This window comes from Syngnathus scovelli, chromosome 22 (genome assembly GCF_024217435.2).
Source record: "Syngnathus scovelli strain Florida chromosome 22, RoL_Ssco_1.2, whole genome shotgun sequence".
Lineage (NCBI taxonomy): Eukaryota > Metazoa > Chordata > Actinopteri > Syngnathiformes > Syngnathidae > Syngnathus > Syngnathus scovelli.
Genome location: NC_090868.1, coordinates 6,949,134 through 6,963,895, shown reverse-complemented (window position 1 = coordinate 6,963,895; position 14,762 = coordinate 6,949,134). Strand labels below are relative to the sequence as shown.

Below are 14,762 nucleotides of genomic sequence, written 5' to 3'. Positions count from 1 at the left end.
TTTGTCCGTTATTTGTAATGGGAAAACATGATTCGGAATTCGAACGATTCACTTCTCGAACAGAGTTCTGGAACGGATTGTGGTCGAAAACCGAGGCTCCACTGTATATCTGTTCATATTTCATTCAACATCGAAACACAACACACAACAACAAGATATGGAACAATAATATGGAATCACATGAAATTATGTAGAAAAGAACAAAATGGAAAAGTTGTGGAATACTGAGTAATTACGTGGAATGTTGCGCAGTTTGAAGGGAACTGTTTGAGTTGAGATTTTGTAAACATGAAAGGGAAAAACAACATAAAAGTTTTTTAAATTTTTTGGCTTTTATCTTGAAATTTCTAAATGGTTTCTGTTCCGGATTCACACAGTAAACGTAAAATAACAGAAATTGCACTGTATGTGCAACGATATGAGTAGTTGCGCATCAATACTGAAATGCTGAATTTAAAAAAATGCTTGTTATGCAGAATGATAACCATCAAAAGGATCGAAAAAAAGTACACAAAACTGATGGTAAGTCGCTCCCTGGTCGCTAACATTGACACATACCTATTTATAGCCACATTGACAATTAATTCAATAAATTTCATTTAATATTTCATTCAACATCGAAACACAACAACAGCAGCATAGCCATAGCGTAGCAAAACAAGAACTACCCTAGAACCCATATTGTTCGCCTGGAGTGGCTGGGGTCGAATGCGAGGACAGGCTCGTTCGGTCAACAGGGAATTGGAGGTTCTAATGTGGCGGGGCCGGATGGGTGGCATCAAACTGTACAATTGATTGATCAATCAACCAATCAATCAACCAACCAATCAACCAATCGAGCAATCAATCAATTAACCAACCAATCAATCAATCAATCAATCAATCAACCTTTATAGGGTACTTTTCATACATGGTGTGTTACTCACAGTGCTTTACATGTGTTAAAAACAAACGTCGAGTCCACCCACCCCAACGCCAGCTGCCTACCACAGAAATAAAGGTAAGGAATTGTTCTCGTATTTTTATTTTTTTATTACTGTACTGTTACCATTTTATAACTGTTTTCACTTACACTGAAATTCAGTTTACATCGCTGCGTAGGAACGGATCGACGTCGTAAACCAAGACCCCCTATACTTCCTGAGTCTGAATTTCCAGGCTAACCCCAGGAAACGCTTTACTTGCGCTTCATAATTTTTATGTTTTACCACTAGATGTCAGTCTTGTACTGCTTTTTCATTTGTTGACCTTTAAACTTGCTTATATGGCCTAAAATGAAGTCTGAGACTGTCACTGGATGCAGATTTGTGCTTACCTAATTCTTCTTTAGACTCATTGTACTGTTTCTTATCAAATGGCAATATTGGGTGGACCAATATTTGCAAAATGAGAGTATAGTGCTTGCTTTTTTTCACTCATGTTTCGGGGAAAGTGGCCATGTCTCATGGCGGTGCCCTAAATGCAAATTGAGGAGTGGCTGCAAATTGTGACGTTTGAGTAGGGACGTGCGGTCAGAGGAGGCAAGGGAGGCTACCCTCCCCTGCCATCATGAAAAGGGGAAAAAGAAATTTAATTGTTTTTAATATAAAGTCGTTTTCTTTTTAATTTCAATAGTTTTGTATCATTTTGAACCAAAATCGCTGAAGTTTTATAGTTATTTTAAAACCGAAGACGATTCGCTCGGAGGAGCCAACTTCCTGTCTTAACTCCTCTGAGGATTGCGTAATCACACGGCTGCCTATGTTGACAGGCTATGCCAGGGGTGGGCAAACTTTTTGACTTGCGGGCCAAATTGGGTTCTAGATTTTGACCGGGGGGCCGAACCAGGAGCGGATGGATATAGTGTTTGTGTGAAGTAATATAAACGACCTGTAAAGGTCATTGCATAAAAGGTTTTGGCCTTTAGTAGGTAGTAAAGCGTGGATATTCAAAAAAAGTTTTTTGAAAACAAATGCATTTATTAACAGCATTAAAAAAAAAAATCCCTAAAAAACTGCTATCAGTGATTCTCATAAAATACGACACTGTTATTATGAATAACAGTCTCCATCACTTCAGTGCCTGCAGGTCAGATTAATGAAAGATGTTTATCTTATGAGATCACATCAAACGGCAAACATTCTGACCAAATATTATCATCTTGAAGAATCGGTGAAAGCATACATCCAAATAAAGTAATCAAAACGGCAACACGGTGAGGGGTATCTGAAAATCAGAGCAAAGTTTTAACTCACAAACACCTGGTAACAGAGGTGAGGAAACGGGAAACACTTCCTTAAAGTAAGCCTTAAGAACTTTACAGGTTAAGATTAGTCACAAACAGGTGGTGCATCAATGTCCTTGAGCATCCTGCATTGTTTGAAAATGAGAATGGTCGCTAGTTTCAATCCCTGCTATTTGTACAGATCATATTCAAAATGCATTTTTTTTACAACAAACTTGAAAGCCTCCCCTTCATTTTCAGTGGGAACAGTGTTGTTTGTCTCCCTTTTTTTGCTAGTGTGTCATAGTCTGGAGTAAAATTCTTTGTGGCAATTATTAGGAGAGATCCCAGGTTTTGGTCCGTTTACCTAGATCCTTGACGGGTTGATGTTGATGTTCATGTGGCTGAACGTCACGTCGCGTACGTCGAGCCAAATTGGCCACTCTTTTTAAACACTCGGCACTCAGTGTCCACCTTGCTTTTCCTTGGGCGACTCCTTTCCAGGGGAAGGTTTGTGGGTGGCTTTAGCGTAAAACTGTATCCGAAAGCTCGGCGCGCAAATTACAAGAATGCTGTCATCACAGCCCATGCTCTAAATTCGGCACTGATACAAATAGAGCGCGAGTGCGCCATTTCCGTACTACTGAGTACGTACACGCACTTGTGAGTGTGCACCGAGCTTTCTGACACAGCTTCCGATAGTAAATGCGCAGGCGAGTGGTTCCCCATCTACTGGGGAAACGCAGTCATTGCAGGCAAAATTACCGAGAGAGAGAAAAAAAAAAAGAGCGTCAAAGGGCGTCAGTGCTTCCCCAGTCATGAACCTCACCGCACGTCACTGCGTATGAGAGAGGCGCTTCACTGTGACACAAACCTACAACCTCATTGGCCACACCGACCTTCTGTGGCCTCATTGTTTGCTTCATCTGATGTCGGCCCAGGAAGGAACTTCAGTCACAAGTGAGTTAACGTCTTGAATTCAGAAAAGGAGCCGAGTGAAGAGAAATTCCTTCAGCATGTTGCTGTCAGCTTGGTCGCTGCTCGTCATCATCGTGGCAGGTGAGTGCTGCAAGGTGAGCTCAACAGTCGCCCATCTTGTAAGTAAATGCTGAAATTAATTTTGTCCTATCTCTCAGGCACCAGCTGTGACGAGCTTGTTCGCAACAAAAGGCAGTAAGACTTTTCACTTAGAGACAAGTCTGGACAACTGGCAACTCTAGCAATGGTCTTTACGATGGTCTATTTCCCACAAATAATGGGGGGCACCTGTATACAAATACATATTGGAGTTATTTATTTATTCATTCATTTATATGTCCTTGTGAGCGTATTTAGCATTGACTATCCAAAGTTAACAAAGTAATTTAAGGAAGTTACATATCTTTAATATCACAGTACTCGGATTATGTGACGAATCACAATTTTTAGCAGGAACCTTGAAACTGACGTGGTATAGAAATGCCAATGTGATTAGGATACTCCAAATAGTCCAGTGTGAATGGTTGTTTGTCTACATACAGACGGATGGATGTTGACTCAATTTAATGTGAATAAAAGTGGTCTGAGAATCATTCACATTTCCATTCAGAGCATCACTATGTGGAAACTGAACCTATGTTGGCTGCTTACAAGTCAGGCGTGAGACAAGTGGCTTATGAATAATCATGTTTTTTATTTAATAAAAAAAAATCTATAAGAATATAACAATAATTATGCTTTGAATAACAAAAAAAACCCTACTTAAGTTTGCTTTGGGAAAGAATTGTGTGTGACCTCCACGCAGTTCTGAGGCTGCCACTCAAACAAAAATACTTCCTGCCTGAGTTGAAAATGCACAAAGCACGCTTGACTCTGCCCCCCTCAAGGTCAGGTGAAAAGTGGTGATGAACGTAACAAACAAAAACATGCTAAAGGCATTGGTATCTCCCAGAAATGGGCAAGGTACGGCCCATTTAATCCGGCCCACCAAACCTGAATAAATTCTTATTAAAATATTTTGGGGTAATTTTCCCTGCAATAGATGGGGAAGCGGCCGCCCGCGCATTTACTCCCGGAAGCCATGTCGGAAAGCTCGGTGCACACTCGCAAGTGGGTGTACCTACTAAGTAGTATGGACCCGGCGCACTCCGCGCTCTATTTCCATCTGTGCCAAACTTCCAGTGTGGGCTGTGACGTCAGTATTCTCGTAATTCGCGCGCTGAGCTTTCAGATAAAGTTTTACGCTAATGCCACCCACAAACCTTCCCCTGGAATCCTTCCATTAAAATGAATGGCCCGAGGAAAAGAAAGGTGGACACTGAGTGCCGAGTGTTTAAAAAAAAGAGTGGACCATTTGGCTCGACCTACGTGTGTGAGCAGACGCTCAGCCAAATGAACGTCAACAATACCCGTCACAGATCTAGGTTAACGAACGGACACCTCGGCTCTATCCTAAGAATTACCACAACAAATTTTACTCCAGACCATGATGCACTAGCAAAAAAGGGAGACCAACAATATGATTGATTTCTTTATTACTTTATTTAGATGTATTCTTTCACTGATTCTTCAAGATGACATATTTGGTCAGAATTTATTGTTGATTTTGTGACACATTTTATAGCTTATGTAGAAAAGCAACACCTTCAAACAGGAGGAAGCCGGTGGTATGGCTACTCCAGTGACCCAAAGCACAGGCGCAGTGTCATGACACCGTTGATGGCGAGCGTCTTGGCGAAGACGAGGCGTAGGACGAGGACAGCGAGGGAGAGGAGATTCACGGTTTTCTCTGCCAACACAATGCACATTTTACTTGGCTCGACAGTCCACGCCTCTCGCATGTTCAATACCAACCTGGACCCAACGCATCCGGGCACCGCCCTGGTCCGCTGTCACCTGTGGCGGCAAAACAGAAAGTGACATGACATGGTGACTCCATTATGTTTACAAGAGGCCTTATCCCAGCTCCTCACCTTCCTCGCACGTGTCGCTATGGGATAGCAGCGCCAACTGGTTATAAAGCGAATCGTCCGATATTCGCACGGGACGAGACCACTTGAACATGTATCCTTTTCCCGCCTTCGCTGTGGCCTTGTGTTGGCTGAAGCCGGTGGCAAGACATGCACTCAGATTGCGCGCCTCAATTTTGTAGAAGGATGGCTTAAATTCCTCCCCTAAACAAAACCGAGCACATTCTTTCATTCAGCAGAGTGATCAAGTAAACACAACCATTGCTGCATACAAAGTGCAGTAAATTGAGCAAATAAGCTAACCCAATGCTCAAACAAGCTAACAGTTAGCAAACGTTCTTCTGTTTCTTCTACAAATACCTGTTCTACCCGTTTTTGTAATTTCTGGGAGTCTACAGGACTGTCTCAGAAAATTAGAATATTGTGGTAAAGTTCTTTATTTTCTGTAATGCAATTAAAAAAACAAAAATGTCATACATTCTGGATTCATTACAAATCAACTGAAATATTGCAAGCCTTTTACTATTTTAATATTGCTGATTATGGCTCACAGCTTTAGAAAACTCAAAAATCCTATCTCAAAAAATTAGAATATTTCCTCAGACCAAGTAAAAAAAAAAGATTTATAACAGCAAAACAAAATCAAACATTTGAAAATGTCCGTTAATGCACTCAGTACTTGGTTGGAAATCCTTTTGCACGGATTACTGCATCAATCCGGCATGGCATGGAGGCAATCAGCCTGTGGCATTGCTGAGGTGTTATGGATGCCCAGAATGCTTCAATAGCGGCCTTTAGCTCATTTGCATTGTTGGGTCTGGTGTCTTTCAGCTTCTTCTTCACAATACCCCACAAAATATCTATGGGGTTTAGGTCAGGGGAATTGGCAGGCCAATCGAGGTCAGTACACCATTTACTGGTGGTTTTGGCACTGTGGGCAGGTGCCAGATCATGCTGGAAAATGAAATCATCATCTCTATAGAGCTTTTCAGCAGACGGAAGCATGTCGTGCTCTAAAATCTCTTGGTACACAGCTGCGTTGACTCTGGACTTGATGAATCACAGTGGACCAACACCAGCAGCTGACATGGCTCCCCAAACCATCGCTGATTGTGGGAACTTCACACTGGATTTCAAGCAACTTGGATTTTGCTCCTCTCCAGCCTTTCGCCAGACTCTGGCGCCGTGACTTCCAAATGAAATACAAAACTTGCTTTCGTCTGACTTTAGACCACTCTGCAACTGTCTAGTGCTTCTTTTCCATAGCCCAAGTCAGACGCTTCAGAAGTGGCTTGACCACTATTGTAGCCCACTTCCCGGACACGTCTGTTAACAGTGGCTTTTGATACCTGGACTCCAGCTTCAGTCCACTGTCTTTGAAGCTCAAATTCTGGAAGCGACTCTTCTTCACAATGCTGTTAAGGCTGCGACCATCTCTCTTGGTTGTGCGGCATTTCCTGCCACATTTCCCCCTTCCAACAGACTTTTTGTGGATGTGCTTTTAAACTACACTCTGTGAACAGCTTGCTCTTTGAGAAATTTATTTTTGTGTCTTACCCTCCTGATGGAGGGTGTCAATGATGGTCCTCTGTACAGCAGTCAGATCAGCAGTCTTCCCCATACTTGTGATTTGGTTTATTGAACCAAGCTCAGGAGTTAATTAGATGATTCAAGTGATTCGTTGAATACCCTACTAGTATACTTTTTCATGATATTCTAATATTTTGAGATAGGATATTTGAGTTTTCTTAATCTGTATGCCATAATCAGCAATATTAAAATAATAACAGGCTTGCAATATTTCAGTCGGGTTGTAATGAATCCAGAATGTATGTCATATTTGTTTTTTTAATTGTATGACAGAAAATAAAGAACTTTATCACAATATTCTAATTTTCTGAGACAGTCCTGTAGATGTCTCGTCTCCATGAACATGTGTCCTTTTCCCACCTTGTCGACTGAAGCCGGTGACGAGACATGCCGACAGACTGCCCGCCTCCATTTTGTAGAAGGGCAGCTCAAACACTTCCTCTAAAGCAACATTTTGTCATTAAACCATTAGTCACCCTGGCTGGTGAGCAAAAACGTTTATGTCAAGCAGTTTTGCAATAATGTTATTAATGATCATTTGAGCTAATGTGTTATTTTAAAAATGTGCACTCAATCCAGTACCACAGACCAAAAATGAACAAATCAACAAGTTCGTATTCAATGTGAGGATAAAAAAATTATGCCCCGGCTAACCTTCTGTTTCCGCTTTTAATTAAACGAAACAACATAGTATCTTCTTTAAAAAAATGTTTTTTTTTCACTTACGGGTCTCCACAGTGACTTTGGTCCCACTTCCGAAAAGTAACTTATTATAACTTCCTGTCGCACATTAGTTGTTTCCTTAACAAAAACCTCATGAGATGTTTGAACAAGAATCTGATAAGAACCTCTCACATGAATGATATAATTTTGTTCGCATAACTTTAGTCCAGTTTGTAATACATGCTGAGCAGTATAAAAAAAATGGACAGAGAAAATCAATTTTTTCTTTTTCATCCCATGTTTTTGACTTCGTACCACGGTTTGTTTTGCGATATTTATATTGTAGTAGAAAAACAGAACTTACGAGACTCCACAGTCACTCTGGTTCCTCTTCCGAAAACGAATTTCGTGTTTCCTGTCACACATCAGTTGCCTCTTCAACAAAAACCTCAAGAGGAGCTTCAACCTGAAAAAAAACAAGAACCCATATGGGACGAGACAACTCAGGTGGTAAAGCGCTAGATTTTGAGGCCGAAGGTTGTGGGGTTGATCCTGAGCCCCCGTGACCGTGGCTGAAGTGTCCTTGAGCAAGACATTGACTCACCAGACCCTCCAGATGCTGATGACGAGTCAAGTGTTAATTCTCTTTGAGTGCCTTGAAGGTGGAAAAGAGCTAAACGAAAAAATCCCTTTAATCTTCATGCCCCCACACAAAAATAATAAAATATCATCTGATCGTCATTTTAGACATTAGTTCCAGCTGCATTTTCCCAATTACCAGTTGTGAAACTCAATCTAGTTTCACATTAGCTGTAGGCCTCTTCACTGTGGCATCCATCAGGGCACCAGTACCCGTCCCGTTGACTTTATGTTGACTGGATGTCCTTCTCCTTGTCCATGTGATGACCTATAAAAGGAAACTACAAGCTACATGATATTAGAAGATGCTACTGTTTTCCACCGTCACGCTTGTCCCACCCCCTGATAAGATCTGATTGGCCACAGCTGCACCCTTGCAGCAACGCACACTGACACAAACCTACAACCTCATTGGCTACCCCCACGTTCTGTGACCCCACTGTTTGCTTCAACTGATGTTGGCTTAGAAAGGAACTTCAATCACAAGAAGAAGAGCAGAGTTGAGAGAAATTCATTCAGTATGTTGCTGTCAGCTTGGACGCTGCTTGTCATCACTGTGGCAGGTGAGTGCTGCTTGGCGAACTCAAGAGTCACCTATCTTGTAAGTGAATGCTGAAATTTATTTTGTCTCATCCTTCAGGCACCAGCGGTGATGATCTGGTGGCGGTCACGAGTGAAGTGTTTGTAACAAAAGGCAGCCAAGTCACACTGTCATACATTTACACCAGAAAGTCTTCTAGTGATTATTTATTCTGGTACAAACAACTTCCTGGACAAGCGCCACACTTCCTGCTTTCCCTCTTGGGAAACGGCAGGCCATTAAGTGCCATGCCGGGAATGTCGGTGAGCGTGGAAAGCGACAAAGAGCGAGTTCACCTGCACATCGAAGATGCGTCACTTGAACACTCTGCAGTGTACTACTGTGCCGTGAGGCCCACAGTGACGCATGGGCCACATTCTCGTTACAAGAACATTTCCTGCTCCTGAACCCATCACGATTCCCTCTAGTAGAGGCACAACTTACTTCAAAAGACAAAACCCCAACTCCAATAACAAATGCGTTTTCACTTATGAAGTATTTGTTTGGAAGTGGAGAGGACACTAATGAATGAATTGTTGCTTGACTCACTACACTATAGAATTCTAATCAACTAACAAAAAATAGATATTAAAGCGTGTACAGTAAAACCTTTGACTTTGACCATAATTCGTTCCAGAAAACTGATCGGACACCAATTTGGTGGGAGTTTGATTCAATTTTTCTTATAAGAAATAATGGAAAATTGATTAATTTGATCTGACGTAGCAACAATGGACCCTTTGTGCAATAATTAGAGATGTTTGTGATGTCTAATATACTTATATCCTCTGGGAAGAAGAGTGGTGTGTTGCGCGCATGTCCGTCTGCCGTGTCCGTGTGGCGCACAATTGCCATGAACAAGAGACAGAATTCCATCAAGACGCACATTGCTGGAGAAAGGAAGCTTTTATACGCAACCCCTCATTGTGGGGGACAAACGAAACGTATATGATAACCGTTTTTGAGTTAATGGCAGTCGATTTGTCTCTTAAACAACGAAAATAGAGCTGTTGCATCTATTATAGGTTTGTGCCGGCCACTAGAGGGCACTGGGATATTGTTGATGGCGCTCTCGAGATGTGCTTTAGCTTGTCGAGCTGAACCGAACGTTGCTTCGGGAATGCTTGGGGTCGCGGAGATGCCGTCGGCTAGCCTCAACCCGGCTTAGAAAGTTTTTCAGAGTCCGGTGTTTTGTTTGGTTTCAGGGGTTCAAAAGCTTCAAATTTTTAGTTCGAACTCCGATTTATTCGAACCTGGGACGTTGAAAGTCAGAGGTTCTACTAGAGGAAATAACTGCCCATGTGAGGTTCTCATCAGGTTCTCATCAGGTTCTTGTCCAAGAGTTCTCACAAGGTTCTTGTAGAGGAAATAACTAATGTGTGACAGGAATCAGAAAGTTACTTTCCGGAAGTGGGACCAAAATTACAGTGGAGGCCTCTAAGTGGAAAAAACAATTCTTAAGACATTTTATTGTTTTGTTTGAATTAAAAGCAGAAACAGGAACTTTTTTTGTTTTCATGTTTGTGTAAATGCATATTTGTTGAAATTTGAAAGTCATTGTTTGATTTGAAGGTATTCGAAAGTCAATAGTGCATTATTTTAAAATGACTTAAACGATAGCCGTGTATCCAGATTTTGTGGAAACCTGTAGCTAGGATCACAGGTCAACATATCTGTGTTGTTATATTTATTGTACATGAATTTTATTTGTTGTGAGGACACAATAGTTCTTATCAGGTTCTTGTCAATGAAACAATTGCTGTACAACAGGAAATTGGAGATTAGTTTTTGGAATTGGAACTACTGTGACAGTGGAGGCCTGTAAGTTATGGATTCACGCTACAAAATAAACTAACTTGTGGCTCACAATTGTAAAAATAATATTGTATTATTGAATAATGTCTGTGAGAGGCCACGAGACATCTAGACTGCCAGAAAATACAAAAACGGGTAGAACGGATATTAGTAGAAGAAACAGAAGAACGTTTGCTAACTGTTAGCTTGTTTGAGCATTGTGTTAGCTTGTTTGCTACTTGTACTGCACTTTGTATGCAGCGAAGGTTGTGTTTAGTTGATGACTCTGCTTAATGAAATAATGTGCTCAGTTTTGTTTTAGGGAAGGAAATTAAGCCATCCTTCTACAAAATGGAGGCGTGCAATCTGAGTGCATGTCTTGCCGCCGGCTTCAGCCGACACAAGGCCACGGCGAAGGCGGGAAAAGGATACATGTTCGAGGAGTCTCGTCCCGTGCTAATATCGGACGATTCGCTTTAAACCAGGTGGCTCTGCTATCCCAAAACGACACGTGCGAGGAAGGTGAGGAGCTGAGATGAGGCCACTTGTTAACGTAATGGAGTCACCACGTCATGTCACTTTCTGTTTTGCCGCCACAGGCGACAGCAGACCAGGGCGGTGTCAGGATGCGTTTAGTCCAGGTTGGTATTGAACATGCGAGAGGCGTAGACTCTCGAGCTAAGTTAAATGTGCATTTTGTTGGCAGACAGGATGGTGAACCTCCTCTCCCTCATCGTTTTCGCCCTACGTCTTTGTCAAGATGCCCGCCATCAACAGTGTCATGACGCTTCGCCTGTGCTTTGGGGCACCCAAGTAGCAAGTGTCAAAACTCTCACCATCTTCTTATCCTCCGATGCCTTTGTTTGTATGTATTTGCTTGTGGTTGAACTTGAATGCCTTATCATCTAAGTCATAAATCAATAAAAGAAAAATCGATAAAACTCAAAATTTTGTATGGTTAATTGTTGGTGATGAAAAAGAGGCCATCAAAGTTGTCCTATTTTATGAAATTAAAGTATGTGTGCCTAAAAGTGCGTGTGTGTGAGTGTGCGTGGGTGCTAGCTATGCTCGCAAAAGTGTCGTCTTCGCAGAGTGCCAGTGGAGGCATTCATGCTACAACAACTTCATATAAATGTTCTGTTTTTTATAGCAAACTGGGACAAACTATGGATAGATATCAGCGTGTGCCTGTATGAGCATGTGTTACATTAGCTTTGCTTTCGCGGCTCTTTCCACAGGAAGTGGTCATTATATGACACCTGCGTCACAGATCACAGAGGTTATGGTTGGTTTGTGTCTGCAAAGCCTGCTGGCACAGCATGCATGCAGTTAAAGAAATGAAGTGTGGGTGAAATAGGTTACACCAACCACTGTCTATAAAGGCCTGGATATCCAATTATATAACCTCACTTTCAAGCTCTGTAAAGTGAAAATAAAAGTTCCAGAGAAGGCAAGCGAGAACAGAATCTGTCGACATGCTGTGGTAGTCATTGCAGAAATTGGCCATGTAAATTAAGCAACTCACACTGGTTACTGTTTTAGCCTAGCCCTGAAAAATTGAAAAGGTGAATAACAGTTTAACATGATCATTCCATCAACAACTACAACACAGTTCTCAATCTTTGACATCATTTCAGCAATTATCTACAAACATATATGTAATGTACTAAGAAACATTACACTTTACTGGGCATTTAAAATCTATCTTTATTTGCTTTGTTTTTGTGGATCTCATTTTGTCATGACTTCAAAAAGTCAGCTCGAAGAACTGGAAATTTTGCAACTGATAGAACACTGTGTGAAAAGAAGTAGATGAGAGGGTGGAGAAGGCATAGTGCTTGTTTTGCGCATCCTCATGGCAGGAAGCGCATGATCACTTTGTGGTAAAACAAGGCAAAAACCAAGACTAATACACACATGCTCGTTCACCGCAGCATATTTGAGTTGACACATGTTTTTCTAATGCAGCATCTTTATTTAACTAAGCATGAGCCACTGATTTATGCACCTGACTTCTGTGCAATTTCTGCCATTTATTCCATGATTTTGACTTCCTTTTGTTGTTAGCCTGGTTCTGCTCAAGGTCCCCATATAACCCTGAACAAGATAAACATGATAGAAAATGAATAAGGATGGATGTTTTCAATTGGGACGGTCTTAACATTCCGCCCATTGACCATGAGACGGATTAGAGCCAGCCAAAAACTATTATATTTTATATGCTGAAGTCATCATGCAACATCGGGGTCTTAAACTAGTAGATCATATAAAATCATAATAGCTTGTTGGATAGGTTGAAAAGTTGGGGAGGATGATATGGAACAGCCCTAAACCGGTTCAGGTCTTACTTAGAGGGAATGAGTTACCGTATTTGCCGGTGTATTAGTCGACCTTTTTCGATCCAAAATCGACCGAAAAAAATCGACCTCGACTTATACACCGAGTCATAAAATTTAACTTCGTATTCATCGCTTCAAATGTGATGGTAACCAAGGCCGTTTCTCATGCATCTCATTGTGCGTGGGTGTGCGTCCGTCAGGCTCATCAAACAGCGAGAAACTCAAGATTCAAGAGATTCAAGAGTTTTTTATTCGCCATGTTTGAGCGTGCCAAACAAGGAATTTGACTTCGGTAAATCACAGCCTCTGTTCAACATTTAGGTGACTAACAACAACACTCAGGACATGTGAAGAACGAAAGATATTCTCAAACACCCCCTGATCTTAAACTCCCAAGAGGGCAAGGAAAAACTCAAAACTCCAGCTAGGGGAAATGAGAAACCTTGAGAAGAGACCACAGATGGGAGGGTCCCTCTTCTAGGATGACCAGGCTGCAATGGATGCAGAGAGGACACATAGTACAAACAGTGTAGACAAAAAAGGTGTGGCAAGCGGGATGTTATTGCACAGTAATGACTCTGAGACTCTAAGAGTGGTGTGAGTTCATCAGAGCGACAGCCTGGGGGAAGAAGCTGTCTCTGTGTCTGCTGGTTTTAGTGTACAGAGCTCTATAACGGCGTCCGGAGGGGAGTAGTTCAAACAGGCTGCAACCTGGGTGCGAAGGGTCTGTTGAGATGTTACTTGCACGTTTCCTGGTCCTGGACAGGTACAAGTCTTGGATAGATGGGAGGTTGATTCCAATTATCTTTTCTGCAGTCCTTATTGTCCGTTGCAGTCTCTGCTTGTCTTGTTTGGAGGCCAATCCAAACCAGACAGTGATGGAGGTGCAGAGGACAGACTGGATGATGGCAGTGTAGAAGGTCTTCAGCAGCTCCCGTGGCAGGTTGAACTTCTTGAGCTGTCTCAGGAAGTACAGCCTCTGCTGGGCCTTCTTCCGGACAGAGTCTATGTGGCCGGTCCATTTCAGGTCCCGAGAGATTGTGGTTCCCACTTGAAGGTGTCTGATGAGAGAATAGTATTACTGCGGATAGTGAGGGGTGAAAGTGGTGAAGGGCCTCGCCTGAAGTCCACTGTCATCTCCACGGTCTTGAGCGGGTTCAGGTCCAGGTGGTTTTGGCTGCACCAGTGGACCAGCCGCTCCACCTCCTGTCTGTACGCAGTCTCATCACCGTTCTGGATCAGTCCGATGAGAGTGGTGTCGTCTGCATACTTCAGGAGCTTCACGGAAGAGTCACTTGCGGAGAAATCGTTGGTGTAGAGGGAGAAGAGCAGTGGGGAGAGGACGCATCCCTGAGGGGCTCCAGTGTTGGTGGTCAGGGTGTCAGATGTGATGCTCCCCAGCCTCACACGCTGTCTCCTGTTGGTCAGGAAGCTGGTGATCCACTGGCAGGTGGAGGCAGGCACCGCGAGCTGGATGAGCTTCTGTTGGAGGATGTCAGGAGCGATGGTGTTGAACGCCGAGCTGAAGTCCACAAACAGGATCCTGGCGTACTTTCCTGGGGTGTCCAGGTGTTGCAGGATGTAGTGCAGTCCCATGTTGACCGCATCATCCACCGACCTGTTTGCCCGGTAGGCAAACTGGAGGGGGTCCAGCAGGGGGCCCGTGACATCCTTCAGGTGGTTCAGTACTAACCTCTCGAAAGATTTCATGACCACAGATGTCAGTGCAACAGGTCTATAGTCATTCATACCTGTGATAGCGGGCTTCTTGGCCACTGGAACGATGGTGGAGCTCTTGAAGCACGAGGGCACCTCACACAGCTCCAGGGAACGGTTGAAGATCCGTGCAAAGGTGGGCTCAGCGCAGACTTTCAAGCAGGAAGGTGACACGCCATCTGGGCCCGGTGCCTTCCTGATCTTTTGTCTCCGGAACATCTGGCGCACTTCCTCCTCGCGAATCTGGAGTGCGGGCGCAGCCTCTGCAAGAGAGAGAGTCGGTGACCACG

At 42.9% G+C, this 14,762-nt stretch overlaps 1 protein-coding gene, 1 long non-coding RNA gene and 1 pseudogene across 3 annotated transcripts; 2 read left to right on the top strand and 1 right to left on the bottom strand.

Annotated features, from left to right (window-relative positions):
- Positions 1-3,057: 3,057 nt before the first annotated feature.
- LOC125992412 (uncharacterized) lies at positions 3,058-3,774 on the top strand. Its single transcript, XR_007489617.1, has 2 exons — positions 3,058-3,262; positions 3,340-3,774. It is a non-coding gene; the product is annotated as an uncharacterized lncRNA (long non-coding RNA).
- Positions 3,775-4,704: 930 nt separating this feature from the next.
- On the bottom strand, positions 4,705-8,315 carry LOC125992398 (uncharacterized). Of its 2 annotated transcripts, XM_068649657.1 has the most exons (6): positions 8,009-8,315; positions 7,769-7,870; positions 7,102-7,182; positions 5,155-5,355; positions 5,036-5,077; positions 4,705-4,970 (listed from the first exon to the last, which is right to left on the bottom strand). In XM_068649657.1, the coding sequence occupies exons 3-6, from the start codon at positions 7,151-7,153 to the stop codon at positions 4,855-4,857; spliced, it is 411 nt and encodes a 136-aa protein (XP_068505758.1). In that variant the 5' UTR covers positions 7,154-7,182; positions 7,769-7,870; positions 8,009-8,315; the 3' UTR covers positions 4,705-4,854. The 2 variants fall into 2 exon arrangements, with proteins under 2 accessions (XP_068505758.1, XP_049617357.2); XM_049761400.2 differs by lacking the exons at positions 7,769-7,870; positions 8,009-8,315 and adding an exon at positions 7,468-7,762.
- Positions 8,316-8,432: 117 nt separating this feature from the next.
- Positions 8,433-10,956, top strand: LOC125992403 (uncharacterized; annotated as a pseudogene).
- The last annotated feature ends 3,806 nt before the right edge of the window (positions 10,957-14,762 follow it).